Source organism: Thamnophis elegans, chromosome 8, assembly GCF_009769535.1.
Source record: "Thamnophis elegans isolate rThaEle1 chromosome 8, rThaEle1.pri, whole genome shotgun sequence".
NCBI lineage: Eukaryota > Metazoa > Chordata > Lepidosauria > Squamata > Colubridae > Thamnophis > Thamnophis elegans.
The window spans coordinates 27,675,550-27,703,500 of record NC_045548.1 but is presented as its reverse complement, the minus strand read 5'-3'; the positions used below and the strand labels follow the sequence as shown (position 1 = coordinate 27,703,500).

The following is a 27,951-nucleotide window of genomic DNA, read 5'->3' as shown; positions in this document are numbered from 1 at the left end:
AAAAATATTGGGTTTCTGTCGTGATGGACTCTTGTGACGAGCCGATTGACAGATGATGGAAGCAGTTAGCTTCCTCCCATAATTGGGGCTTACCAGGGGTAAGGGCTAATCACCCTGAAAACGTGTTTCCTCAAAAATAAGCCTTAGAGCTTATTTTGGAGGCCTCTCCAAAAATATAAGACCAGGTCTTTTCGGGAAAGCACAGTACTTACATACACGTGTGTGTGTGTGTGCGCGTTCATGTATCGCCAAATTTTTTCCAAATGCATTAGAATTAATAACAGATTGATTTATAATATAATAATGTTTCTCTGTTATTCTGTAAGCTTCTGATAAAAATAAGGAACTCATTTGTCTCATCAGTAAATATGGAGTGAGATGGGCTTACTGGTTCAAAAAAATGGGTAAGTGGTGTTTTGTTTTGGTGGAGGGTTTTTAGTATATCCTACAGTTGAATAATATTTGATAACTTAAATTTAACATTTCTGATTATACACAGAAAATATTGTTGACCTTGGAATCTACACACTAACTCTACAAGTGGTGTTGAATGACAGTCATGCAGACACTTATGCAGGAATCCGTCTTCCATCTAAAAAATTTAAATTCCGTGTAAGAGGTAAGTTTTTACCAATAAAGGCAAATATCTGTAGCTCAGGAATGGGGGGTGCTTGGTGCTGTTTTGTTGCAGACATTTCATTACCCAAACTAGATAACATCATCAATGCTAGAAAAGAGTGCAGTTTGCTGTCAGTTTATATTCTAGAACATTTTATGAATTATATTCTATAATAAGCTGACAGAAAATTGCACTCCTTACTAGCACTGATATCTAGTTTGGGTAATGAAATGTCTGCAAAAAAGCAAGCAAGGTCAGAGAGCACCAAGGACCCCCCCATAGGTAAGTTTAATTGATGTACTCTGTTTTCACATGTACTGTTTATATGTAACATTTCATATTTTAATGCAATGAGATGTACAGTAGGCAAACCTCAACTTACAACCATAACTGAGTCCAGAATTAAGGTGGTAAGTTGAGACAATTGTTAAATGGTTCACTGTCTGACCATGCCTGATTTTACAAAAGTTTTATGCCTGTCATTAAAAGACACCATGGTCGTTAAAAGAAATCCATTATTTGCAATGAGTATGTTTTTTTGCCAGAAACAGTAAGAAAATGCTGGAAACTGGTAAAAAAAAATGCTGAAAATTGCAGCCATGTGACCACAGGACATGGCAAATGGTCACAACTGCAAACCAGTTGTCAAGCCTCCAAAATGCTATCACCTGGCCATGGAGGGCTGTTTCGAAAATGGATTGTAAGTAGCTCTACTGAGATCTATTCACTCGCTAAGCAAGGACTACTTGTAATATATTAAAAGCATTTTTGAAAATGTTACTAAAATATAAATGAGCTAAGTATTTAGGCAGTTCTCCAAAGAATAATTCTTTCAGTCAGTGGAGAAAAAAATAGATTTCATTTTAATTCTCTAAGAAAAGTGGCTTTCCAAAGAAAAAGCAGCATAGAAATATTAGGAATGTATATTAAAAGTATGATTAATACTTGAAAAACTGACCAACTAAATGTTTTTATCATTGATTTGATCTTTTTGGAAATATCCATAATTATGTCGATAGAATTGTCCTTCAGTTGAACTATTAATTCTAAAAGTTAAACACAATTTCTCTAAATAAATATATAGTATTATCATATTTTTGTTTATCTCAGTTCATCCCAGGGAGAGAAAAAAAATGCAATTTAAAGATGTTGAATTGTGAAAGCAACTCCATGTTTTACTCTGGATAGTCTATTTCTCAGTCTGTAAAACAAAGAAGAAAATAAAACATTGCTAAATATTCTATCAGTATATACTGTAGAAATTGTCCTTATATATAGCTTGCATTAAACAACTTTAATAATTATGCATTTCATGTACCATGTGTTGTAAACATTTTGGCAATTAAGGTGACATTAAAATACTATAAATCCATAGCACTTTGCCAAAATGTTTAATTTTTTCCCCACAACTCTTGGGTACAATTCTATTCATCACAATTCATCTTTACACTTATCCCAATATTAACATTAACCCAGGATAAAAATGCTGAGATTAGTAAGATGTGATATTGTAGGTAAGATATCCCCAAATCAATAAAGAACTATCATAACTTGCTGAGCAACGTGGGATCATTTAAATGTGATTAATAACTGGATATCATTAAACTGTGCGTTAATATAGTGAAAGAAAGGTTTGACATTGTTGATAGCAGAAGAGTGCTTCAAATTCTGCTCTAATTTTAATTTTACTGAACGTGTCATATTTCAAAAAAAAAATTTTTTTAAAAATCACTGTACAGAAGCTTTATATATAAAGGAAACAAAGTGTTTCTACAGATATACGTCACAAATTTTACCTAATAAACTAAAAATAGGCTTTAATTCAGATGACAGGAAAATTCTCCTTCATTTTATATATGACAAAATTAATAACTGAAAGCTGATGAAGATAGCAAAAAGTGAGTAGAGCCATCAACAGTGTGATTGGAAAATTCCAGTCTCCACCAAGATGTTGAATTTTTCTTTTCTTTTCCTCAGAAGGCAAACCTCAGAAGTTTACAATAGGTAATTTGGAGACTCCATTACGGATAGGGCATCCATTCAATATTCCTCTAGATGTCCAGGATGAATTTGGACATACCACTCTACTGACGGAAAATATTATACCAGTCCTTGAAGCAAGGTAATAGTAGTTATTTCATTTTTATAACATAGAGAAAAAAATACTGTATGATTTTAATTTGGTGTGAATGCTGGGCATTCTGTATTTCATAACTATTTCTTTGCTATGTGTTGTCATAAAATTAGAACATTTTCCTTTAGAATCTCTTATATTTCTGCTAATTACAGGGAAATGTATGGAATGAAATGGAAATGTTTCTTCTATCATAATTCATTTTTTTAATAAATTGAGAATATATAAAATGATGGATGTGACAACTGTTTTTTTAGGTGTGAATAGTTAATATCATGTGTGACTGTTCTGTAGAGCAAACAGTTAGCTGAGGATTCTTATATCTTTTTTTCTTCAAGCAAATACAGCTCCCTCTTCTTTTTCTCCTACATTCTTGTCTCCCATTTTAAAAACAAAACAAAACCTGAATCAATTACAGATAAATAGCTAGATTTGGGAATATTTTATTCTTGGGTCTATGTATAATAATTTGCACCTTCTGTTAAGTCTCTTTATGAACATTGTTTAAATACTACTATTTATCTCTTCGAATAGCTCTCTGAAGCTCTTTGTTAAGTTCCTGAGCTTTTTGTCTCCCATAGCTTTGGCTTTTCTTGTCTTGGCAATTTCCAGGCTTTGTTCTGATATCTAGTTTGCTTTCTTCTCTTTCCTAATTTTGGACAGTCTCTTTTCAAATTCATTCTTAACAACTTCTTTAAATTCATTCCATAATTTGGTTCTCTAACAAACAGATTCAGGATTTGAAAGCAATTTCTGATTTTCTTCTTTAGAATGGTGGGAATAAGTTGAACATCATATTGTGAAACCTAAATGGCTTTCTTCTTCTTTAACTTTACTTGGAGCTTGCACCTGAGCATTTCTTGATCTGTTCCACAGTCTGTACCCGTCCATTTCTTTGGTGCTATAATTGAACTCCTTTCAACAATAACATAGTCAATTTTATTTCTATGTACTCCACCTGGGGATGTCCAAAATAGAAGCATTTTGGTTGTTTGACAATAATGTCATTATGATAAAATCGTTGGACTGCAGAAATTGAAAAGAAGGTCTCCTGCTCCATTTTGGTTTCATAACTTTTCCTCTTTTATGTTTCCAACTAGTCACCAATCACAGGACATTTTATTTACAGGTTCCATTGATTTCAAACTGAATTAAATCACAGAAATCACCAACCCCCTCTTCTGCATTGGTGGTTGGAAGATAAACTTGATAATCATATTAAGGAGCCTTGATGGCACAGTGGTTAGAATGCAGTACTTGTGGCTGACTCTGCCCACTGCCAGGAGTTTGATTTTGACAGGCACAAGGTTGACTCAACCTTCCATCTTTCTGAGGTTGGTAAAATGAGAACCCAGATTGTTAGGAGGAATATGCAAACTCTGTAAACTGCTTACAGAGGACTGTAAATCATCGTGGAACTGTATATAACTCCAAATGCTATTGCTATATTAAAAGATTGCCCTCAAAGTCTAACTACTGTATTTTTCGGAGTATAAGATGCATCTTTTTTCCTCAAAAAAGAGGATATTCAGCATATTCAAGGATTGCAGCATTGAAGCCTTGGAATGGGGCATTTTTGCAAACGGCTTGAAAATAGGGAGAGGGGATTTTGTCTCTTATCCTGTTCTCAGTCTGTGCTGACCTTCAGAAATATCCCCCTCCATATTTTCAAGCCGTTTGCAAAAACACCCCAGGCTCGGAATGGGGCATTTTTGCAAACAGCTTAAAATGGGGAGGGGAAATTTTTCTTCCTCTTACCCTGTTCTGAAGCTCAGCACACTTAGAACAGGATAAGAGGCAAAATCCCCCCCCCCTTTTTTTCCTGGCAATCGTTTTTTCCTTGGGCTCTCAGCTCAGATGCACATCCCACAAATGCTCTATCCGAAGCCTTTTCTGCGTCTGCAGAGCTCCCAAGGAAAGGATGGTGTGTGGGTTTGTGTGAGAGAGAGATTCCTAACCCCCCCCCCCCCTCCCAAGGCAGCCACATTCCTCCACTAACCTGCTTTCCTGCTCCTTTCTCCACTGCCACATGCAAGGCAAGAAAAGTAGTTTGTGGGACTTCTTCCAACTTCGCGAGATCTTTTTTTTTTTTTAAGTTGAAAGGTATTTTCTGGTATTTTTTTTACCATAGTCACGTAGACTATTTTTTTTTGTCCTTCATAACTATAAAAGCAACACTATTTCTTCTTTGTTTTTCATGACCTAGTTAAAATACAGTGTGCTCTTCTAACTGAAAATTGCTGATGCCTAAAATATCTATTTATAGTCATTTCACTTCATCTTTCACTGTGTTGAGCTTTTCTGTGTTCATGCTTTTCAAATTTTATATTTCTACTACAATTCTATCTCTGTAACTTCAGAGTCTCTTTTCTTGTATAGCACTAAAACTCCCAAAGGCTTTAATCTAGCCACATCATAAACATCATGAGGAGCTCTTTCTCAGTAGGATGTTGAGTGCCATCTGATCTGAGAGACCCATCATACAGCACTAGATTGTTTATCATTTTGTATTTTCTATCCATGTAGTTTTCTCGCTAAAAAGACAGGAGTAGTTTATCATTGTTTTTTTCCCATGCATTATGAATTGGTCCAAGGTCTTTCCCACTTTTACATGATATGTTTATCTTGTACCATAAGAATTCTTCCCCAACATTCATTGCTTATAAGGAGTAAATCAGTCTGAACAGATGCATCCCTAGATAGAAATACTTTATGCATATTTAGTTGGCAGCCATTGTAATTATTGCCAGAGCAACAATAAACCAGAAGAGATCAGCATTAATAAGCCTAGTATCATCATAAGAGGTACAGATACACCTTCCCACCAGTGGTGGGTTCCTACCGGTTCGGCCGAACCGATAGTAGCTTGTTGGCCTGAGTCATTGGAACTAACAGCGACCCAGGCCTGCCACGCCTTTGAACCAGTTCCCCGGGCACTGCCATTGGTGTCACCATCTTGTTTTTCAGTTCTGTGCATGCGCAGAACAATTTTAATTGCACTGTACATGCCTGCACAGTGTGCATCAAGTGCCGACAGGCACACAAACAAACCGGCCGAAGTGCCTGCCGGAACCCACCCTTGCTTCCCACCTACATTTTAGACACATTGCCATGCAATATTAGCAGTAGTGATTCTCACGGAACAATCTAGCACTAAATGGCTGAGAAAAGTGGTGTGACACCACCTCAGACACATCAGACATCTCTTTGCTGCATCAGCAGAAGACAGTGGAGATCAAAAGTTCATGAATATATATTGAGGATATGTGAGCTCCAACAAAACAAAGGAGTCATGGAATTACAATAGAATGGTGAAGCCCAAAAAATGTAAAGAACTATGCTTCAGAAGCAGGCTATCTCTACAACATAGATAAACATGTTATGTAGAAGTTTTATTACATCTTAATATATTTTGCTAGGTATGCTTAAATCCAATGTTCCTTGCAACTTAGTACAAACTCAGTAATCATGCTTTTCAACTGTGTTCAATCATGCATTGGTCATGTTTTAGAAATTTAATATTTTTATCTACAAAATATTCCTGTTCCAATAAGAATAAGCTACACAGAATCACTTTTGCAAGTTCAGTGTCCTAATAAATCAAATAAATAAAGAATAAGTATAATTAAGTGAAATCCCATTTCTAATGTATCATTGCCATCTTGTGGTCTATTCAGACATCATATTGTCATATGGGATTTTTCCTCTTTTATCAAGTTGCAGCTCAATAATTCAACGCTGTTCATATTTTGAGTGTTTAAAATTTAATATGTTTTTATAGTATCTTCTTTTAAAATAAAGCTTTTATTTGTTTATTTCTTGTGGTATTGGTCTTTTTCTCCAAAGAATGGACGAGTTAAAACTTCCAGCTACTACAAGGCCAGAAGGCTTCTTTCTCACTTTTATCTTTCAATGCCTATAAGGTAATGCAAATTGTGAGATCTCTCACATATGCTATCTAATAGACTCTATCAGATAGAATATGATTGGTCTCTAAGAGGAATTAGAGAGAGAAAATCCTTAGTAAAACATAACCATTTATCTCATAAATGATAACTAAAATTGATCTCTTCCATTGATTTTAAGTTTTATTTTGCAGTGATCTAACATTACACTATGATATAAAAAGAACACCAAATTGCGCCATTACAGGCATAATTGCTAAAGGCCTTGTAAATAATTGCCAAGGCAAGGTAAGCTAATCTTTTTCAATATAAAATTTTTTTTTGATTATCTAATTAATGGATAGTTTTAAAATACAATTTGCAGCTATCACAACAAACCTGTTATTCTGTTAATTTAAAGATGTTTGTTCAGTTAAACTGATTTTGATAAGTTATGAATCTGAAGTAGCAGCGTACCTTTCAAGTGATGGAATAATCTGAATATAATTTGAAGCAAAGTTTGGAAGGAGCTAAAAAATCTCTTCAATAGTTGGCGGTATTCAATAACATGCACTGCTAGTAAAGATGCAAACATATACTTTGACAATTTTTTGTATTTTTACATAATTGTTTTTTAAGAATATTCACTATAAGTACTAAATAGTCAAACACAGTTGTACTATTATGGTTAGTTGCATAATCAGCTAAATATTTATACTGGATTTCATCTTTCCTGAAGATCTGCGATTCACAAATGTTGTTTTATTACTATTATATCTTATCATTTTAACAGAACTTTAATCTAAAGATTACTCTTCCTGGTCTAAAGGAAGAGTCCCAAGTTTTGAAAATTAAACTTTTCCCAGGTAAGTAAAATATTTGAAATACATGAAAGCATATGTTGAAAATGACAGTAATGTAATCATTTACTAAGAGATGTACATTTTGTAGTCATATTAGAATCCAGTTTTGGTATAGAATAGATCAATTTTTGTGGTATTCTTTTCCCGGTTGATTAACATGAACATAGTACAAAAAGCTGTACAGAATTTCAGGTGAATGAGATGAATATGAAAAAATGAAGAAATCTGATTTGTCATATTTCAGGGGTGGGGGAAATTATTGTAAGGGTTTTAGAAGAGAGCCAGTTTGGTGTGGTGGTTAAGGTATCAGGCAGAAACCAGCAGATGAGTTCTAATCCTTCCATAGGCACAAAGCCAGCTTAATGATTTTGGAGCCAGTCACACTTTTTCATCTCAAAGAAGCAGATAAAAAAAAATCCCTAAATTTTGTCAACTAAACCTCAGGGATTTGTCGAGGCAGCAGCTAGGAGTCGGCATTTATTAGCCCTCACACACAAACACACACACACACACAACGCCCAAACACACACACACATACTTATTTTGGACCTAGGCCTTCAAATAACTTAGGCCTTTTTTACTTTTTGAAAAACAATGTATTTGACAATGCCTGGACAATGAGAAGCCTTCAGGATTACTATGGGAGAAAGAACTATAAAATGTTGAACCACATAGAACTTTGAAATGCTTAAACGCCATATAAGCATTTTTTCACAAAGAAACAGGTAACATTCACGAAAAGGGAAGCTTTCTTTATTTTCAAATGGTCCCTAAAATTTTCCAGTTATTTTATATGACCATTTGAAATGAACCAATACATGATAATGAACATTCAGCATTCTCTTTCACAATTGAATGTAACAAATATTTTTTTAAAAAAATGTACCTTCATTGAAGCTGACTCCTGATGACTACATGGACATATCCAAACCATAAGTGCTTTGCCACTGCTGCCATCTTTTTTTTTTTCTTCATGTGTGTCCGTGCGTGCGTGCGTGTGTGAGTTAACCTTTTAGCACAGTTTACAGCGTAGGTATTTTCATGTAGTCTCCTCTAAAGCACTATGTATGGATCTTCTCAATTGTCCCATTCAGTTCAGAATGTAGTAGAACAGTCTCTGCAATTCCCAGTTTTAGAAGCAGGGCTGAACCTGTACATTGAAAGGTTGGAGATCTCACCTCTCCAGTCCCAGAAGACCCATAGTTTTTGTAGACCCCGGATTCACCTTCTTGCTTTGGAATAACCAGTTTGTAATTATTGTTGCCACAAGCTTAGAAGATGTGTTTACCTGGTGCCCTTCTTCTTAACTCTGGTATGAGATAAAACAAACTCACAGCCATAGTCTTACTTGTCAGTATGAAAGAAAAAGGATTTTTTTTATGTGTTTCCTCATGGCTTTGAAGTATGTGGCAAGGGTAAACAATCATCTCCCTGATTTCCTTTGGCAAAATAGAGTAACACAAAATATAATTTAAACATTAACTTTACTAAAATATATAAAAGTGAATCTCTTTTTAACTTTAGCTTATCATATATAAAAATCATTAATGGAGAAATAAATAGAGAGGATTGGCTGCATTGGTTTACATATTGTATTGTTTATGGCATGGATATAATTTAAAATATTGACATTTTCAAAGCTGTTAGTTTGTTTGGACATCTTATTTTTTATTATTTATCTATAAAATTGTTTGGCCGCCCATCTTACTTCTAGGTAATTCTTTTAATGCTTGTAGCAATAAATTAAATGCCAGTTTCTGACCTCTTAACAGGCCTTCCTCAGCAGCTAAATGTGAAACTAGATTCTGATGTCTTGAAAATTGAGAATGGAACAGCTTTCTCTTTTCCTGTTGAAGTATTGGATGTAGTAGGCAACATAACAGCTCAACCAAAACTACTTGTTCAGTGCAAGGTAGGCAGTGTCTCTCAAATATAATTGCTTATATTGCTGAAAATAACATTATTTTCTGTGATTGAAATATTCTGTGATTTAAACTCTAGAACTTAGATGTTGACATTTTGGCTAGAGTTTTGTGTTAAGAATACATAGCATATGCATTCACTGGGAATGTCATCATATTTGTAGTCTGTCTTAAAATTTAGTTCTAAGACATTTATGCCATCTTATGACTTGAATGAGCCATAACTTTAATTGAAATTATTCTTGATTATATTAGTTTTTAGGAGTTCCAGGCCTTCCTGTATATTGTGTGGATTACAGCAGTCCTGATAAAAATACATTAACTGGACCAGTTCTTCACATTCAAAATTTAAAGAAAGTGCAAATACTTGAAGCAATAATTGAAATACCAGTAAGTTAAAGACATTCCCCCTCTTCTCTCCAGAACTCTATAACCAGTGGTGGGACTCAAATAATTTAACAACTGCTTCTCTGCCCTAATGATAGCTGTGCCTTGGTGATCATGTGACTGGATGGGCTTGGCCAACTCAAAGTGACTCATGTCAATGGGCGCTTTGCCTTAGCTGTTACAATGTAATAAGGGTTAACTGGAGAGGCAGTTTTTATAAGCAGGACAATAAAGATTAGGCTAGAAACAACAGCAGAATGTTTCCTTCCTGCCTTATTTGCAGGATTAGCCCTGTAAAGTGGAAAAAAACAAAATGAGATTTCTTCCAACAACTGGTTCTCCGAACTGCTTAGAAAGTTAACAACAGGTTCTCCCGAAAGGTGCAAACTGGCTGAATTCCACCACTGGCTATAACCCTTGTATATGCTTTTCTCTGCCTACTATCAATGCTTTTGGCCTAATGGGGGTGGTTTTTTTTAAGCTTACAAAGCATATAATAGTCTTTGATGTTGATATAACTTTTAATTTCTTTTAAGATTATAGGTGAGTTTCAGGCATGAAAATCATAGGAGACAAATATATGTAATTTCTTAGACTCCTGCCTAGCGGATTAAAAAACAAGTTGTGTTAACATCTGCAGCAACTGAAAGAAAAATCCTTGAACCTAGAACTTGGTTAATTTTGTACAAGCATATCTTTACAAGTTTCATGTCAGTCATGGCTTTTACAAATAGGGAGTATCAGCATTTTATAAGAACCCTGTGTTTTTTCACCACTCCTCTAAATCACTTTTATTGGAAGTGGCTTATAAATTACTTTTGGAACATTAAGAACCTCCAGAAGTGTAAGTTTTATTATACTGGATGTGTTCTTCCTCCAACCTGAAGTGAACGATTTATATAAATTTAAAATTTAAAGAAAAACCTTTTTAAAAATTTGGAATTAAGCCGCTAAAGGGCAATTGTTAGACTGTTGCTTTTGGAAGGAAATTAACTGGATCAAGATTGAATGGAAATAACACTTTGGAAAAGTTAGAATATTGCTTGTTGTTTGTGTAAAATCCTATTAAACTATATGAGGATCTGAGTTTTAGTGTAAGAAATCTTTTCCTGGAAAATGTTCGGGATGAGAGAAAAACATAAGAAAATAACTTGAAGACTGGTTAAGGAAGAAATCAGAAATAAATACAGATTATAGTTAAAGGAGAATTCCCACTAATATAATGGAGAAAAATATTTTAACCGTGGAAAAATTTAAGGATACTTGAAGCAACAGTATATCCAAAACATACCTTTGGACCATGGATGTCAAACTCACTGTCATTTTGTCCTCACATGACCTTTCGTGAGATTTTTCCCATTTGGGTGTGGCCTGTGTGTGATATATGTGGCCCATGGGCTGCCAGTTTGACACCCCTGCTTTAGACTGTCTGAATCAATAAAAATGGTCTTAAAAGAAGACATAGTATATAACCAAAAATCAGACTGTTTTGGATATGAATTTAAAATGAATGGATGTACGAATGCTATATAAGATGTTATATAAAGCCAACAAATGAAACTTGCTGAAGTTTCAATAATTAAAAGACATACACAAATAGTAAAGCAGAACAACAATTTGAATAGTCATATTTTAACTCAGAAAATTGACTTGGACAATTTTCTTACTTTTGATTTACAAAAGAGAGGTGTTATATCATGAAGGAATTCCTGAGAAACAATTTGGACATTACCTAAAAAGAATCCAGATCTTTAAAACTAAAACTAAGATGTACAAAGTGGACCTATTTGATCAAGGTTAAACTATAGTATATGATTCCCCTCTTTTCTAACAGCTTTTCAATGGTTTTTCCTAACTAGGCCTTAATGTTTTGGCATTAAAATTGTTTTTATAGATAAGATATAGGAAGAAGATTTTGTTGTATTTTTAGAGGAAATAATGAGCTATAATTTGATAATTGAGTATAGATGAAAAGATATGAAAAGAAATTAATTTGTGGAACATCAGTTGAAGGGATCAAATATTAATATTTTCAATTTGTTTCTAGTAATTAATGTATTTTTCTTGATTATGATTGAATGATGAAGTTTTAAAGATTTGTTTTTATATATTAGACATGGATTTTTGCTGATTAGGATTGAAAGATTTTTATTATTTGCTGATAGATAAAAGATGATTTAAGGAATGAAAAGAGTTTTGGTTGAAATGTCAGAGATGGTATTAAGCTATTAAAAATGTTTATATTTGTTTGGATAAAAGAGGAAGTTAATTTTTTTAATATTATGTTTGTTGGTATGTGTTTTTGTCCTTTCTGTATTTTTTCTTGCTTATATTTTCCTTTGTTTTTATCTTTGTAATTTTTTAATTTCAATTAAAATAGTATATAAAAACTTAATCTTTTTTTTAAATAAAATTTATTTTTTCTTCTTTTGAAAGAAAAGCACATAACCATCACAATTGTAACTGACACCAGAACTATTATAGTAGGAATAGCATATTAAAAAACAAATGTAGTGTTTCTTAATTGTATTCTGATATATTATATAGATATATTTTATTTTGTTAAGAAATATATTACAAATATTCATAGTGTAATAACTATTATTAATTAGATTTGATTAGGTAAAATATTGTTATACAGCTTTGAAAATTCAAGTTTCTTTTCCTTGTGGTATTTCTTTTTGTTTTTATTGTTAGAGTTGTAAAAATGTGTCACCGGTGAACAAGACTATTCACCTGGTTCCTAGTAGCCGTGCTGCAGAACTGCAGATTAATTGCATTGAAAGAGAAAAACGTATTCAGATTAAAAATGGGGAAGTAATTAACCGTGTTGCAGGTGATGTGCTAAAAAACCTTACTTTCCAAATGTATGACGAGGGAGAAAGAGAAATCAAAATAACTCCAGCTCTAGCTGAAAAGGTTAAAGTAAGTATAGAACATCTTGTGAATGTAATAATGGAAATGTGCCTAGATGTTAATGTATTTAATTAGCAGCTCTAAATTTTCTAAGCAAAATAGATTGTTACTTAGGCTGCCCATATCTTTTATAATGAATTAATATTTGTAAAACTCAAGGAAAGGAAAAAAATAGCAGTTCAGCTTGTTCTCTTTTTTTGTCACACATATAGAACTTAGAAAACTGCCTATTTTTGTTGAATTTTTTTAAATGCTCATTCTTAAATGTTACTGTGGAATGTGAAGAGCTAGTCCTTGAAGAATATTAAATGCTGACTTTTAAGATATGCTTAAAAGACAGTTATATTTGAAGCCCAAAAAGAAACTATACTTTTGCAGAAGTTAATGCCAATTTTTTTTTCAATTTACTGCAGTTCGGCAGAAAAAAAAACTTTGCAGGAGTTCAATGTTACTTTATGGGATAATGAGGGAAAAACTGATGCATGTTCTCCCCTTCCCCATCTCCTTATATGGCTGCATTTTTTTCTCCACCTTTTGACCTTAGATCAGGCACGATATGCTCTAATCTTCTCTACCGGTTTGGAACCAGGAGCGCGCTTGCTTGTGGCACTTCTGTGCATGTGCAGTGTGTCCATAATGATGTCTGGGCAGATGGGACGGCCATTTTTCGCCCTCCGGAGGCTTTGGGAGGCTTTCCTGAAACCTCCGGAGGGAGAAAAGCGGGCAACCTGAAAGTCCATTCCTGAACTTCCAGTTTGCATGTTGGGCCGTTTTTCACCATCCCCAGGCTCCTATAAAGCCTCTGGAGAGTGGAGAGGGTGAAAAATGCACCTATCGGACCCATCGGAAGTTGGAAAATGAGCCATTTCTCACCTCTGGAGGGAGGGGCAGCTGTTTTCGCCCTCCCCGGGCTCCAAGAAAGTCATGCACGTATGTGCAGGACAGCTGGGGGATCATGTGTGCATGCACAGGAGGCACAGTGTGGGGGAATTAAATTATGGGGTGGGCACGCGCATGTGCTTTTGGCACCCAAGGCGAAAAAGGTTCGCCATCACTGTTATATAATAGCGTATTTAAAGAAATACATGGACTATGAAGTATTCACCTTTCTTGAAAAATATTTTTGTTTATTATTTCAAACAGTTGTCATGGTCCACCATGACAGCAGTAGATTGGGAACATCACACTTTTATTTAGAGTTGAATATACATAATTTTGGGTGTTCAGAAATAGCCCCAATAAAATAGATTTGCTTATATTAAATTTAAGTACTTTCAGTTTCATTAACAGTATTTCCATTTAAGGCATTCAAGTTTTCATGGATTTCCAGTAAAACTTTAAAAAAAGGAGAAGAAAAATGTTACTTTTCTAGTATCCAAAGTATTTTTTCTTAAATCTTAGATAAGTTGGACTCCAAAGCTTAATAGCAAACAACTGATCAAAGGGTTGCTACCTGATGTGAAGGTTCCAACATCTATAAAAGATGAATGCTGTTGTCTGCTTACATTCAGTGATGAACACGTTTCTTTGGCAAGTTCATTTGTGGTCAGGTTTGTACTTTTTCTTCAATCATGTTTCAGTAATGAAGCTTATACTGTAGCTTTTCCTACTGGGCAAAATATTGTTATTGCCATCTTTTGTTTATACAGACATACAGTATGAATGTTAAGAAGACATACTGTATATTAACAAATATAAATGTTACACATACCCAGCTAAGATCGCATCACCACATTTGGGGTGGTTGGCAGCCTGCTCACATTTACAACCAGTTGCCAGCTGTCTCTATAATCGTGTGATTGCCTTTTTGCAGTCTTCCAGGGGAAAGATCAGTGTTCAGGGGGGCGCTCAGTGTAGCCTAGAAGATTGTGTCGGATAAGTAGAAAGTGTAATACCTTTGAAGCACAGACTCTTTTTGGGCCACAAGATCACTTCAGGAGGAGGAAAAGAGGTGCTTTGACAGAAATAAACAGGATTATGATTTGGCCTTGTCATTTGTATGTAATTTACTCCATTAATAGTGTTTGTAGTTATCCAGGATGAAGAAGATCAAAACCTGCATGTTGCCATAAAGATGCCAAAAAAACAAAACCTGTATCATGACAACACAATGAATGGTCTGCCCTTTTGTATTTGTAGCAGAGTGTCACATTTAACATATACAAGTGGTGGAGCTTGCATTATAATATCACAACACGTGTTCTGTCATTCTCCTAAGTTGGTGGAGACAGCGATCATGCATGGGTTAACTCAGTCAGTAACCAATAGAACTGAGTCTACCAAAGTGATGTCATTGGCTCTGCGGAGCATGCTCCCGCCTTTTAAGACTCAGTTCGATTGAACTGGCTGTGTTAAATCGCTCTCTCCTAGATTAATTGGTTAAAATTGATTGATTTGGTTGGATTTTTTAATTGACTTTCTCTAAATTCGCTTGCAAATTGTTTCTTTAAACTGATATTCCAGTCTGGGCTCTGTTAAACTCTCTAAAGCCTCTGGACTAGAGAGCTTTTTGCCGTGCCTCGTTGAGATTAGCCTCTAAAAGCCTTTTGGCTTTCTGCCGGATCAGATCTCAGCAGAGCTTGCTGAAATAGCCGAGGGAAGCCCTAATCCTTTCAGCTGGGGACTCCCAGGTTGCTGCCTTGCCGCTTTCGCTGCTAATCGCCGCCGCTGCCTGCAAGAGCCTCCAGACACAGCGGGGAGCCTAATTAGAGCCAAAGTATTAGCCAGCGGCTGGGGAACGCTGTTCCAGCTCCTGAATTTCACAGTTTGTCGCTCCAAAGATAGCAGCGAGCCTCCACAACCTTGCCGCAGGGCCTAACCTGCCCACTCTCACCACGAGGCCTCAGCTACCTCGTGGCTCCGGCCCATAGGCTCTGCAGCCTCAGTGGCCGTTGAAATTGGCGCAAAAACTTCTGGCAGCCATTTTGAAGCAACAAACTAACTGTGAGTAATGGCTATGGCCTCCTCTCCCTCTCTGGAACCTCTTCTGCCCTTGGCCTCTGCCCCTGATATCGAGCCCCCTGCCCCTAGGGGTCACAGGCACAGGCCTGCTCCTGCTGAAAACACCGAGCCTCCTCCCATGATGCACTCTCTCCTATCAATTCTAGAGAGTGTTCGCAGACACGATCTCCTCACATCAGTGGACCTGATGGAGGCTTACCTCCACATGCCCATCCACAAACGGCACAGGAGGTTTCTCCGCTTTGTCCATGTGAGCCTCCATTTCCAATATCGGGCCCTTCCCTTTGGGCTGTCCTCAGCCCCAAGGGTTTTCACAAAACTTCTGTCAGTCGTAGCTGCACATCTGCAGACCAGGCCCATCCGGATGTTCTGCTACCTGGACGACATCCTCTTGTTGTCCAGGTCACGCACCCAGGCCCTCAGAGATCTCCAGGACACCCTTCAGGTGTTAAAGGAAGTGGTGTTCTCCATCAATCGGGAGAAGAGTCACTTCATCCCCACTCCTTGCCTGGTGCACCTGAGAGCCCTCATAGATTCATCCCAGGGGAAAGTCTTCCTGTCCCAGGATCGCCAGAGCAGTCTCAGGGAATTAGCCAGAGAGGTACGGAGGAGGCAGCGGGTTCCTCTTCTCCAGTTGTCTCAACTGCTGGGGAAGATGGTCTCCTGCTTCTCCATCATCTCTTGGGCATGGCTTCATAGCTGCTGCCTCCAGTGGTTTCTTCTGCCATTCCAGAAGACCAACAGCAGCTGTTCCTCAATGAAGGTCCTCCTGACCCCGGAAGTCCTGTCATTCCTGGAATGGTGGATCTCCCTGGCCATAGCTCAGGGCTCTCTTTTCAGGGACCCTCCACGTCTTGTGGTAACAACAGACGCGAGCCTCATGGGCTGGGGAGCTCACTTGGAGGAACAAGTAGCGCAGGGTCTTTGATCCAATTCAGACCTATCATACAGTATGAATTGGCTAGAGTTGAGAGCCATCCATCTAGTTCTCCTTCACTTCCAGCCTTTTCTCCAAAACTCACATGTGTTGATCCGGACGGACAATTTACTATCTGGATGTCAACCGCCAGGGGGGAACGAGAGCTGTCGCTCTCATGGAATCTGCCTTTCAACTAGGCACCTGGGCAGAAGCCAACCTTCTCTCCCTACGTGCCGAACACATCTCGGGGTCGGACAACACCGCAGCAGACTGGCTGAGCCGCACAACAATCAACCCAGCAGAGTGGAGTTTGAATCGCGGCATATTTCATCAGCTGTCGGTTAGGTATGGGACTCCAGCTTTGGACCTCTTCGCAACATCTGCCAACAACCAGCTGCCCAGGTACCTGTCTCGATACATGACACCAGGCGCAGAAGGGACAGACGCTCTCAGGTGCAGGTGGTCTCGCGGTCTCCTGTATGCCTTCCCTCCCTTCCCCCGATACAGAGGGTGATTTGGAAAATGTTGGAGGAAGAGGCTGAGCTCATCCTGGTCGCCTCCAATTGGCCGCGCCGACCATGGTACGCGGACCTGATCAATCTTTCAGTGGAACCTCAATGGCCCCTGCCAATGATTCCGTCCCTCCTTCATCAGGGCTCCATTCACCACCCAGATCTGCGCTGGCTACGCCTAACTGCTTGGAGGCTGAGCGGGCAGTCCTGAGGGCAGATAACCTTTCCGAGACTGTGATCCATACCATTCAAGCCTCACGCCGCCCAGCGACCAATAGGATATACAAATCTACATGGCAGACTTTCGTAACATGGTGCCTGGGGTGAGGGGAAGATCCATTGAAAGCTGCAGTACCCCAGCTTCTTGAATTCTTGCAGCAGGGTCTTAATAAGGGACTTTCTCCGAATACCTTGTGGCGGCAGGTGGCAGCCCTAGCCTCAGTTCTCTCCCTCCACCGAGATGAGCCCCTCTCCTTGCATCCTCACATCCACAGGTTCCTTAAAGGGGCATCCAATATCTGTCCTCCTGTCATGCACTGATTCCCCTCCTGGATCTGACCAAGGTTCTCGACTTCCTTACAGAACCGCCCTTTGAGCCCCTCAGGGTGGCAACTCTGCACCACCTCACTCTCAAGACTGCCTTTCTGGTGGCCATAATATTAGCACGGAGGGTGTCAGAGTTGGTGGCCCTCTCCATCCAGGCCAACCTGTGTATCTTCCACCCAGACCATGTGTTTCTGCGCATTGACCCCACCTTTGTTCCGAATGTGAATTCAGCATTCATCATTCTCTGTATCTCACCCTTTCAAATTTCTGCCCTGCTCCATCTCACAATCTGGAGCGTAAATGGCACAAACTAGACGTCAGGCGTGCCCTTAAAACTTACATCGCCAAGACGGCTGCCTTTAGACGCAGCGAAGCCCTCTTTGTCTCCTTTCATCCGACCAACAAGGGCCTAAAAGCTTCTCCTTCCATGATTGGACATTGGATCATATCAGCCATTGCGCAAACTTACATCGTGCATCATCTCCCTCCTCCACCCAACATTACGGCTCATTCTACACGCAGCGCAGCCACATCAGTGGCATGGGCGCGACAGGCCTCGGTGGAGAAGATCTGTAAGGCAGCGACCTGGGCTACCCCTAATTCCTTTATCAGACATTACAAGGTAGATAGGTATGCATTGGCTGATGCAGCCTTCGGACAGCAAGTGCTCCAGCAGGTCCTTCCATCCTCCAGTTCCTAGGCCAGTCTCATGCCCTCCCGGGGACATGCCAGCTCTGGTCTGGTAGGTCCCATGCATGACCGCTGTCTCCACCAACTTAGGAGAATGGGGCATTGGTTCTTACCTGATACGCCCCTTCTCTGGGTAGGTGGAGACAGCGGTCATCCCCACCCTAGCATTCTGGCCTACCTCGCAGAGGTGTACACTTTTGGTTGAGTCTGGAGAGAAAGCGATTGGTCACACACAGCAGTCTACTAATCTCCTTCGTCAGGAAAAGCGGGAGCATGCTCCGCAGAGCCGATGACATCACTTTGATAGACTCAGTTCTATTGGTTACTGAGTTAACCCATGCATGACCGCTGTCTCCACCTGCCCAGAGAACCATTCTACACACACACACACACTCCATTTCTGCAGATGTTCTTGCCTGAATGTCAGTAAAGATTTAACTATGTAAAGTATGAACAGTATTAAATTTACCACTATTTCTTAAAATAAGTATATTAACCTCTCACTGTGTATTTCACTAGACCGCTTGCTGATAAGCCAAAACATATCAAATGTGAAATTAAAGGATCAGATATAATAAAAATGGGTGAAAAGCTGCAGGATGAAATTGGTATGTATGTATAACTCTTAACATTTTTAACTGACGCCTTGATAGTACCATGGCAGTCCTCAGCAGCTTGATATACTCACCAGCTGCAGTCGTGTTGCTTTCATTTACTCAGTCAGCTCTCATGAGCATTGAGTTCCAAACTGTCCATATTATGCAAAATGATCTATATTTACATTTGGCCCCACATTCTGATTTGATTTAGTGCTGTTAGGTTTGCATTAATGGCATGTTGACCAAGGGTGGGTTGCTACTGGCATTACTGCCAGTTCAGCGGGCAAAAATGTGTGCACAGGCAGCCAAGTTACTACCTACTTGGCCGAACCGGTGATGTTGACTAAGATTCTAGACTGCTATTATATTTAGGCTATGTGGTAGAATATTCGGTTTGGGTTTCAAAATATGAAGCCCATTTCAGATCTTAAATAAGCATGAAATCAAACTACTGTTGTATTTAACATTGAGGAGGGCTTTAAGCTTTTTATTAGTTTACAATAACTTTTTATAAATATGGTAATATTTTAATCTGTTTTGTAACTCTAATATGTTCTACAGTATTCTTATAACTTGTACCTTTTTATATATATAAAAGAGATAATGATTACCGATCAGCATGGAAATCAGATTCAGTCCCTGGCATCATTTTGTATGACTGACTTGAAGATTTCTGGGAATGGCCTGGATAAATCAGATTTGAAAACTTTTTGGAAGGTATTTTTTTAAATATCCCACATTATATCCATTAAAATATTTTTTTTGCTTTAAAGAAGTAGAGAGAGGAGTTTATACCTCTATCACTAAAGCAGCTTACAATAAGTTCTTGACCTCCAGTCATTCATTTAGAAGCCATTCTAAATTATGACAGTACTGAAAAAAAGTATCTTGCAGTGGCTCTTTAAACTCACAGCAGTCATGTATCTGATCATGATTCAAGCAATTGGCAGTCAGCATGCATTTATGACAGTTACCGTATCCTATGTGGTCACCATTTGTAACTTTCCCATCCAGCTTCCAACAAGCGGGGGCCGGGAACCGGAAAGGTCATAAATTGGTGTGAAACTCAATTGATTATGTGATGACTCACTTAATGATCACATTTCTAACTGACACAGGTTTTAATCCTATTTGTGGTTATAAATCCATTACAGTTACATTAATATTAATGTAAAGGATACAATGCCTTTTCAGTCCTAGGAAAACTATTTTATTATTCATAAACAAATGTGTTAATTGGGTTCTCTTTACCTACTTTTAGGACTTTGTGGAAAGCAGTCAGGTTTTAAGTCATATTTCTGTAGAAATAAATATTTAAAAGGGTTCCCAAACACTTAAATATCACTGTATGTAAAATGATATACATATTTATCACTAGAGTTTGATCCAAATTTCTATGAAACAGATTATAACTTTTGTCAACAAACATAAATTCCTGGACCAAATTTAGCATTAGATTTCAGTCACTTTGTATCAAATATGCAGTATGTATATTCTTGTTATGCTTTTACAATCAACTAATTTCCCCCAATAAAACCCTAACAAGCTTTTATCTATTATTACATATTTTATAGCAAAGTACACAAACTATTTCTATCAAAGGAATTAAATTTGAACCAGGCCCACCAGAAGTTAAAGAACTGCATGTTTCTTGGCATAATTTATCCCATTACCTGAAGTTAAGATTGATTGCTGGCCCTCCTGTTAAATTGGATCTTCTGGATTGGATAGAACCATTGACGGTAAGTCAATGCCAGATGATAGAATACTAACCAAATGATGCTGTGCTAAGAATTGGTTTTGTAAATCTGTAAAGTTTGAGAGTTGAGGGGTTTATTAATTATGCTTGAAAGGTTGACATATTTATTATCTGGTATAAAACTGAGCACTGAGACAAAAATGTAATTTGAATTTATATTCACAAATAATTAATGAAATGGTATATGCATGCTATTTTTTCTACATCATTCCAAATAATAATCTTTTTTTCAGGCTATATCTGTAATTAATGGCAAAAAATTACCAAAGGCTCTTATAATCCAGCTCTTTGATCAGTGGAATAATCCATCTGCTGAACGTAATGTGAAAATCACACTTATAAAAGATAATAAAATAAAGGTAAGTGAAACAGTCTTCTCCTTACAACTTCTTTATACCATAGAGGTTGATTGCTCATATTTTGTCCTAAAGTTTATTTCTAATGACATCTTGTTTCTTTCTGCAGAATTATTTGACTCGATAGATAAAACTTCATTGATTAAATCAATTATGCATATCAAATATATAAAACTTATACAAAAATACAACTAGAGGAAAAAACAATAGAACATGTTCATAATAAATCATTTCCAGAGTATTGCATTTTAGTGGGAAACCAAGAATATACATGAAAAAATGTTACTTAATAAGTTTTATTTTTGTCATAAGAATAATTTTTTTTCCAGATTTTTCCTTCAAATGTGCAGTATTTAACAGATGAAACTGGTAGAGCAAGCTTTGGAGTTCCTATTATTTGTGCTCCTAAGTAAGTGATTAAAATTCTTCCTATTATTCCAAATATGCATAAAATATATATTTAACAGTCCTACAACAAAGGCATAGGAACGTATGTATTTAAAAAGTGTTCTGCCTAATGCTGTGTGTAGTATAAATGGGAAATAAGGATAAGCAGGAATAATACCAACAATGAAATAAAAAAGAAAAACAAGATTCAAAGAAAGAAAATCACATGACTGCAAACATTACAAATTTTGTTTAAAAAGCAAATGTTGCAAAATGTCAGATGTGAAGTCTAGATGAACAGGTTGAACATTGGTCATTTGAAAACCATAGAGATGGATTTTGTATATTTTTAAATTTGTGTCATGTTAATTTAATATATCAGCTATCATATCCTATAATAATTAAAAATTTGAAATATTAATTAAATGGTATTGTATATGATAGTTGGTGTGTGTATATACATACATACATACATACATACATACATACATACATACATACATATATATATATATATATATATGATAGAGCCGAGGTGGCACAGTGGGTAGAGTGCAGTACTACAGACCCACTTCAGCTGACTGCTAGTTCAGCAGTTCAGCGGTTCAAATCTCACCGGCTCAGGGTTGACTCAGCCTTCCATCCTTCCGAGGTGGGTAAAATGAGGACCCAGATTGTGGGGGCGATATGCTGACTCTGTAAATCGCTTAGAGAGGGCTGAAAGCCCTATGAAGTGGTATATAAGTCTAACTGCTATAGTCTAACTGCTATATGAATATGATACAGCTCACAATATTTATGTAAATAGCAAGAACAATAAAAATAGACAATCATATTGAAATCACTATTACAAATTCAATTCAGAACAAAGATCAGTAGTTAAATATCAATACATCCAATTCATCATAACTTAGGCTTACCACTACCACCAGACTCTCAGACATGGTAGTATAGCCATATCTTTACGGTTTTCAAAAAGGCCAATAGAGTGGGGGGGGGAACGTATATTCTGGGGAATGACATTTCAAAGGATGGATACCTGTTCTGTCCCAACTTCTCCGCTCGTTAACAGACGACAGGCAAACAAACTTAAAAGGAACTCTCTTTATCAGTTCTCGGCTCAGACTGGCTGCGAGCCCAAAAATAAACAGAAATAAAGTCTCTTTCAAGAAGATAACAGAATACAAACAAAAACTCTTACAAAGCAATGCACTTCTCCAAGTGCCTCCTTGAATCAGGGTTACAGAAAGCAAATCACTTCTCCAAGTGCTCTCAAATAAACCACGATCGATGATCAATGAATGTTGAATGAACGAAGGAACATTGACTCCTGCAACCAGGGCGTGGCACCATCCGTCCTTTTATCTCTAGAACCCCACTAACGAGCCGCAGCTGCATCGTTAATCTTCCATCCCGAAAAGACTCACAGAAGACGTCTGCTGAGTCACAACACTATCCCCCACTGCAGGGCCCTTTCCCCAGGTTCCGATGGTCTGGATGCTGTCGGAATGACTTGTCCACAAGAGGGCCCGCACCCATTTCCTGTGGTCCCTTTTTCATGAGTCTCAAACCTCTGCAGGAATAGCCCCCTTGAATCGGAACTCCTTAGGTATCTGGTGACCACCATGTTTCCTTCCGCCCTTCACGGCGTCGACACCCCGCCCATGGTCCTTCACCCTCTGCAAGACCGACCCACCAGCCCCCCTACCATCGGAGGTTGACGACAGCTCTACCAGCTTCGGCCGAGCCTTAACACCCTGTCCAGAGTCCTCCATCTCCTCCAAGGCCAACCCACTTGACCCCTCACCGTCGGAGTCTGGCGGCAGCTCCACTGACTCCTGCCGAGCCACCACGTAATCCCTTCCCGCAGAGTCCTTCCCCCGGTTTCGATGATCGGGGTGCAGCCCAGAAGGGTTTGTTTGTTTATTTATTTATTTATTAAATTTTGTATGCCGCCCACTCTCAAAGAGACTCAGGGCGGCTTACAATAAAAGGGAGGGGGGATACATAAAAATGTTTGAATGTTTGTTGAATGTTTATTTAATTTGTATGCCGCCCTATTCCCGAGGGACTCGGGGCGGCTAACAACCAAAAGGGGGGAAGGGGATGCAAATAGGAAAAAAGACAGACAGAGTAAAAAACAACAACAGTCACAACATTTCAAGTGGGGCTGGAAATTCATCAGCCCCAGGCCTGCTGGAACAACCAGGTCTTCATGGCTTTGCGGAAATCCTGGAGGGTGGTGAGGGTCCGGATCTCCACAGAGAGATCGTTCCAGAGGGCCGGAGCAGCCACAGAAAAGGCCCTCCCCCAGGGATTTGCCAGTCGGCACTGGCTGGCAGATGGAATTCGGAGGAGGCCTAATCTGTGGGATCTGATCGGTCTTAGGGAGGTAATTGGCAGGAGGCAGTCTCTCAAGTACCCAGGTCCGATACCATGTAGGGCTTTATAAGTAACGACTAGCACCTTGAAGCGAGTCCAGAGCCCAATCGGCAGGCAGTGCAGCTCGCGGTGTCACGTGGTTGTACCGAGGTGCACCAACAATCGCTCGCACGGCTGCATTCTAAAAATAAACAACAGTTTAAAATTACACAACAGTCACAAACCTGAAGTGGGGCTAGACAACTCAACAGCCCCAAGCCTGCCGGAACAGCCAGGTCTTAGTCGCTTTGCGGAAGGCAGGAAGGGTAGTGAGGGTCCGGATCTCAATGGGGAGCTCGTTCCAGAGGGCCGGAGCTGCAACAGAGAAGGATTCCCCCGGGGTGTCGCCAGCTGACATTGGCTGGCAGATGGAATCTGGAGAAGGCCTTGGGGTTGGTGGCGGCCTCCACAGAACACGGTCCAAGACACTGGTACCCCACTGGGAACCTAGAAACAAAGTCCAGTGCTGCGGGGACCGGAGTCGACAATGGCTGGAATCTTGGTGGAGTTCTTCTTGCACACCTGGCCCATTGGCACTGGGCACATGACTCCACGCACCTCCGCATGTCATTTTTCAGATGGGGCCACCAAAATTGATGGGAGGCCAGGCGCAACGTCCGAAAAAAACCCAATGTCTAGATGCAGACGCGCAATGAACCTGCGAGAGCACCCGTCAATGGATGTGCCTTGTGGGAACATAGAGCTGGCCCCGACACTTCAAAAGATCCCCTTCCAAAGTCCATGGGGACGCCGGCCCCACTTCCGCCTTTCATCGCTCCACCCAGTCGTCATCCCGCTGCGCTTCCCGCATGAGAGACTGTTTGCTCACGGGATGACAAACGGCAGCGCAGGATGCAATGGATAGAACAGTCCAAGGTGGAAGCGAGTTCGCAGGGTCAGAGTTCTCTACTTTACTCAGCAGGGCATCCGCCCTGGGACTCCACAAACCCCGAACGCACGCTACCTTGTGCGAACGGGGTATCACGGCCACACCAACGTGCTGGTTGTCCAACATGATAGTGCGTTGTTGAGGGACAGCTGCAGTCTGTGCAACCCTTCTGTTCTTCTTGGGGCAATTCCCAGCCAGGTGTCCGAGATCCCCGCAGTAGAAACACAATCCCTCAGCACGTCATCTGTCCATCTCTGTCTGTGACACTCGAGGTCTGACAGCACCCAAGTCCATGGGCTCCTCCCAGTCCACTGCAGTCCCTTGCTGAACCGACATGCTGGTGGTCTCCTGGAATGCACGGCGAGGCCTTTGCCTCTGCAGTTAGGCGTCTATCCGGAGGCACAGGTGGACCAACGCGTCGAATGTCGGTGGCCTGTCCACCCTTGCCAGTTCATCCTGCAAGGCCTCAGACAATCCATCCTGGAACGTGTCCATTAGAGCTGGTTCATTCCACTTGGAATTCTGGCTACGCAGCCTGAATTCCGTCACATAATCCTGCAATGAACCACTCCTCTGCTGCAGTGACTTCAGACTTCTAGCTGATGTTTCCTCCTTGATAGGATCTTCAAACATCTGTTTGAAATACTGACAAAGGCCCTGGAAGTCGTCCAACAAAGGGCTCTGCTGAATTAACAAGGGGGTAGCCCAACGGGCAGCTGTGCCTGAGAGCAAACTGATAATGAATCCCACCTTCGTCCGGTCAGTGGGAAAGTCCTCCGCTCTCAAACTCAGGAACAGCTGGCATTGTCCCAGAAACACGGCAAACATGGCCAGACTCCCATCATATTTATCTGGCATGGCTACTGGGCACTTCCTCCTTGGCTGAGGGGGGGGGGGGGTTGCAGCTCTCTGCAACTGCATAATTTGGTCCGACAACATCGCGATTTGTTGTGCCATTTGCCTATTTTCAGCCATTAATTGTTCCATAATTAATGAAATGGAGGCTTTTCAGCAGGAGTCAAACTGTTTTGTCCCCCCTTCTCCGCTCGTTAACAGACGACAGGCAAACAAACTTAAAAGAAACTCTCTTTATCAGTTCTCGGCTCAGACTGGCTGCAAGCCCAAAAATAAACAGAAATAAAGTCTCTTTCAAGAAGATAACAGAATACAAAACAAAAACTCTTACAAAGCAATGCACTTCTCCAAATGCCTCCTTGAATCAGGATTACAGAAAGCAAATCACTTCTCCAAGTGCTCTCAAATAAACCACGACCGATGATCAATGAATGTTGAACGAATGAAGGAACGTTGACTCCTGCAACCAGAGCGTGGCACCATTCGTCCTTTTATCTCCAGAACCCCACTAATGAGCCCCAGCTGCATCGTTAATCTTCCATCCCGAAAAGACTCACAGAAGACGTCTGCTGAGTCACAACAGATACCAAGGTATAAAATGGTCTCTTCCTGTCAGATGAAAGTAAACAGGACCTGTAACATGCCTCTCTTCCAGATCCAATGGGACATGTAGTCCCTCAAATACCCTGGTCCCTTGCTGTGAAGATCTTTATAGGTCATTATCCGCACCTTGAATTGCACCTAGAAGCATAGTTTAAAGACAGCCCTATGTAGAGCACATGACAGTAATATTGGGAGATAATCAGTGAATGAGTGATTGAGAGCAATGCATCATGGTCCAAGAAATGCTACAAATGGCACTAAACACAAAAGTGCATAAAGGCCCTCTTTGAACAGGTGTCTGGAATTCAGGAGAATGTTCAGAATGCATACAATGTCTGTTTGGGGCAATGCCACCTCTTTAAGAACAAGAGATGATAAATCCCTAGAACCAGAAGTCCCCCAAAACCAAAGCCACTCAGTCTTGCTCAGTTAAACGAAAACCTGTTGTTTCCAACTTCCAAAATGTCAATCACATGACCATGGGGATGCTGTGCCAGTTGTAAAAAATGGTTGTATAAATCAAAGACTACTATATATAGGAACTCTTATATTTCTATTTAAAATGTTGGCACCTTCAACAGAACTATATTGATGTTTAATTATTACTGTATTTCAGAGGACAGTACCCCTTGCAGTTCAAGGCCATCTATAACAAGCCTGTGCTAAGCAGTCCAGTGATCCAGATAAATGTTTTGCCTGACCCAGAGAAACCTGTACGTTTAAATGTAACATATGATGAGAATGCTATCTTTACTGCTGGAAACACTTTTCCTGGTGAGTGCTTTAACATTTTTTTATTTTCTAATGATAACCATTAGACAGTTGGAATGCTTTTTCTTGCCTTTTATTTCTTATTTTTCAACAGAATATTTTTTGTTCTCTTTTAAAATATAGTTTGCCCTATCAATATCATTTTCGGTTATAAAATGGCTGTTTCTCTATAGTTTAACACAGCAATCTGCTGATGTTTTGGTGCTTAATGCTTTTAAATTGAAGAATCATATGAGTAGATCTTAATTTAATCTACTTAAAACCTGTTTTCTGCTTAACAGGACAAAGTATATTGAGTATGATTGAAAGATTAGGGATAGGCCTATGGAAAGAAGTGATAATTTTCACAACCTGCATTGAAGTAAAGCTAAGAACAGTTTATAATCCAATACCAAACCTAAGATTCTAAACTCTGAAAAGTAATTATCTATAGGGATTAGGAATATTGTTTTTCAAGTAATATGTTGCATTATTGGATTGTCTTACTCTCACATTATATTCCCATTGGGAATATATCTTCATTTTCATTCTTTAATGTAATCCTACCAAAATTGAGATTATTCTTGCCTTTTTTTATACTAAAGATAATTATTTTGGAAGTAACCTATTATTCTTTTCAGTTTTAATCTCAGAATATTTTAATATTCTGAGACTGTTGGTCAGCAATTCAGTTGTTTCTATTTGCTTCTGTAGACACTCCTCAATGTTCTTAATCTCGATACCAAAAGAATTTATGCATTATTTATTTATTTTATTACATTTATTTATTTTATTTATTATATTATTTTGGAATTTATTTATTTTATTAATGTAGCCTATATCAATAAAATATAGTTCCAATCAAAATGGGTGGTCAGTTTCATGGTTTGGCTTTGGTCAAAGTGCTGACATTAGATTTAAAACCTCTTCATTATTAAAAGTATCTGTCCTATCATCCTGGTCCATGGCATTGGAAGCA

At 39.0% G+C, this 27,951-nt stretch overlaps 1 protein-coding gene across 1 annotated transcript in view; it reads left to right on the top strand.

Annotated features, from left to right (window-relative positions):
• Window positions 1-27,951, top strand: part of SMCHD1 (structural maintenance of chromosomes flexible hinge domain containing 1) — a 90,936-nt gene that overhangs the window by 41,853 nt on the left and 21,132 nt on the right. The window contains 15 exon segments of the mRNA XM_032223079.1: window positions 327-404; window positions 500-619; window positions 2,597-2,741; window positions 6,853-6,946; window positions 7,431-7,503; window positions 9,273-9,412; window positions 9,678-9,812; window positions 12,507-12,734; window positions 14,127-14,275; window positions 18,873-18,961; window positions 19,551-19,669; window positions 20,527-20,694; window positions 20,945-21,070; window positions 21,397-21,476; window positions 26,839-26,996. Coding sequence (XP_032078970.1) covers window positions 327-404; window positions 500-619; window positions 2,597-2,741; window positions 6,853-6,946; window positions 7,431-7,503; window positions 9,273-9,412; window positions 9,678-9,812; window positions 12,507-12,734; window positions 14,127-14,275; window positions 18,873-18,961; window positions 19,551-19,669; window positions 20,527-20,694; window positions 20,945-21,070; window positions 21,397-21,476; window positions 26,839-26,996 — 1,902 coding nt within the window.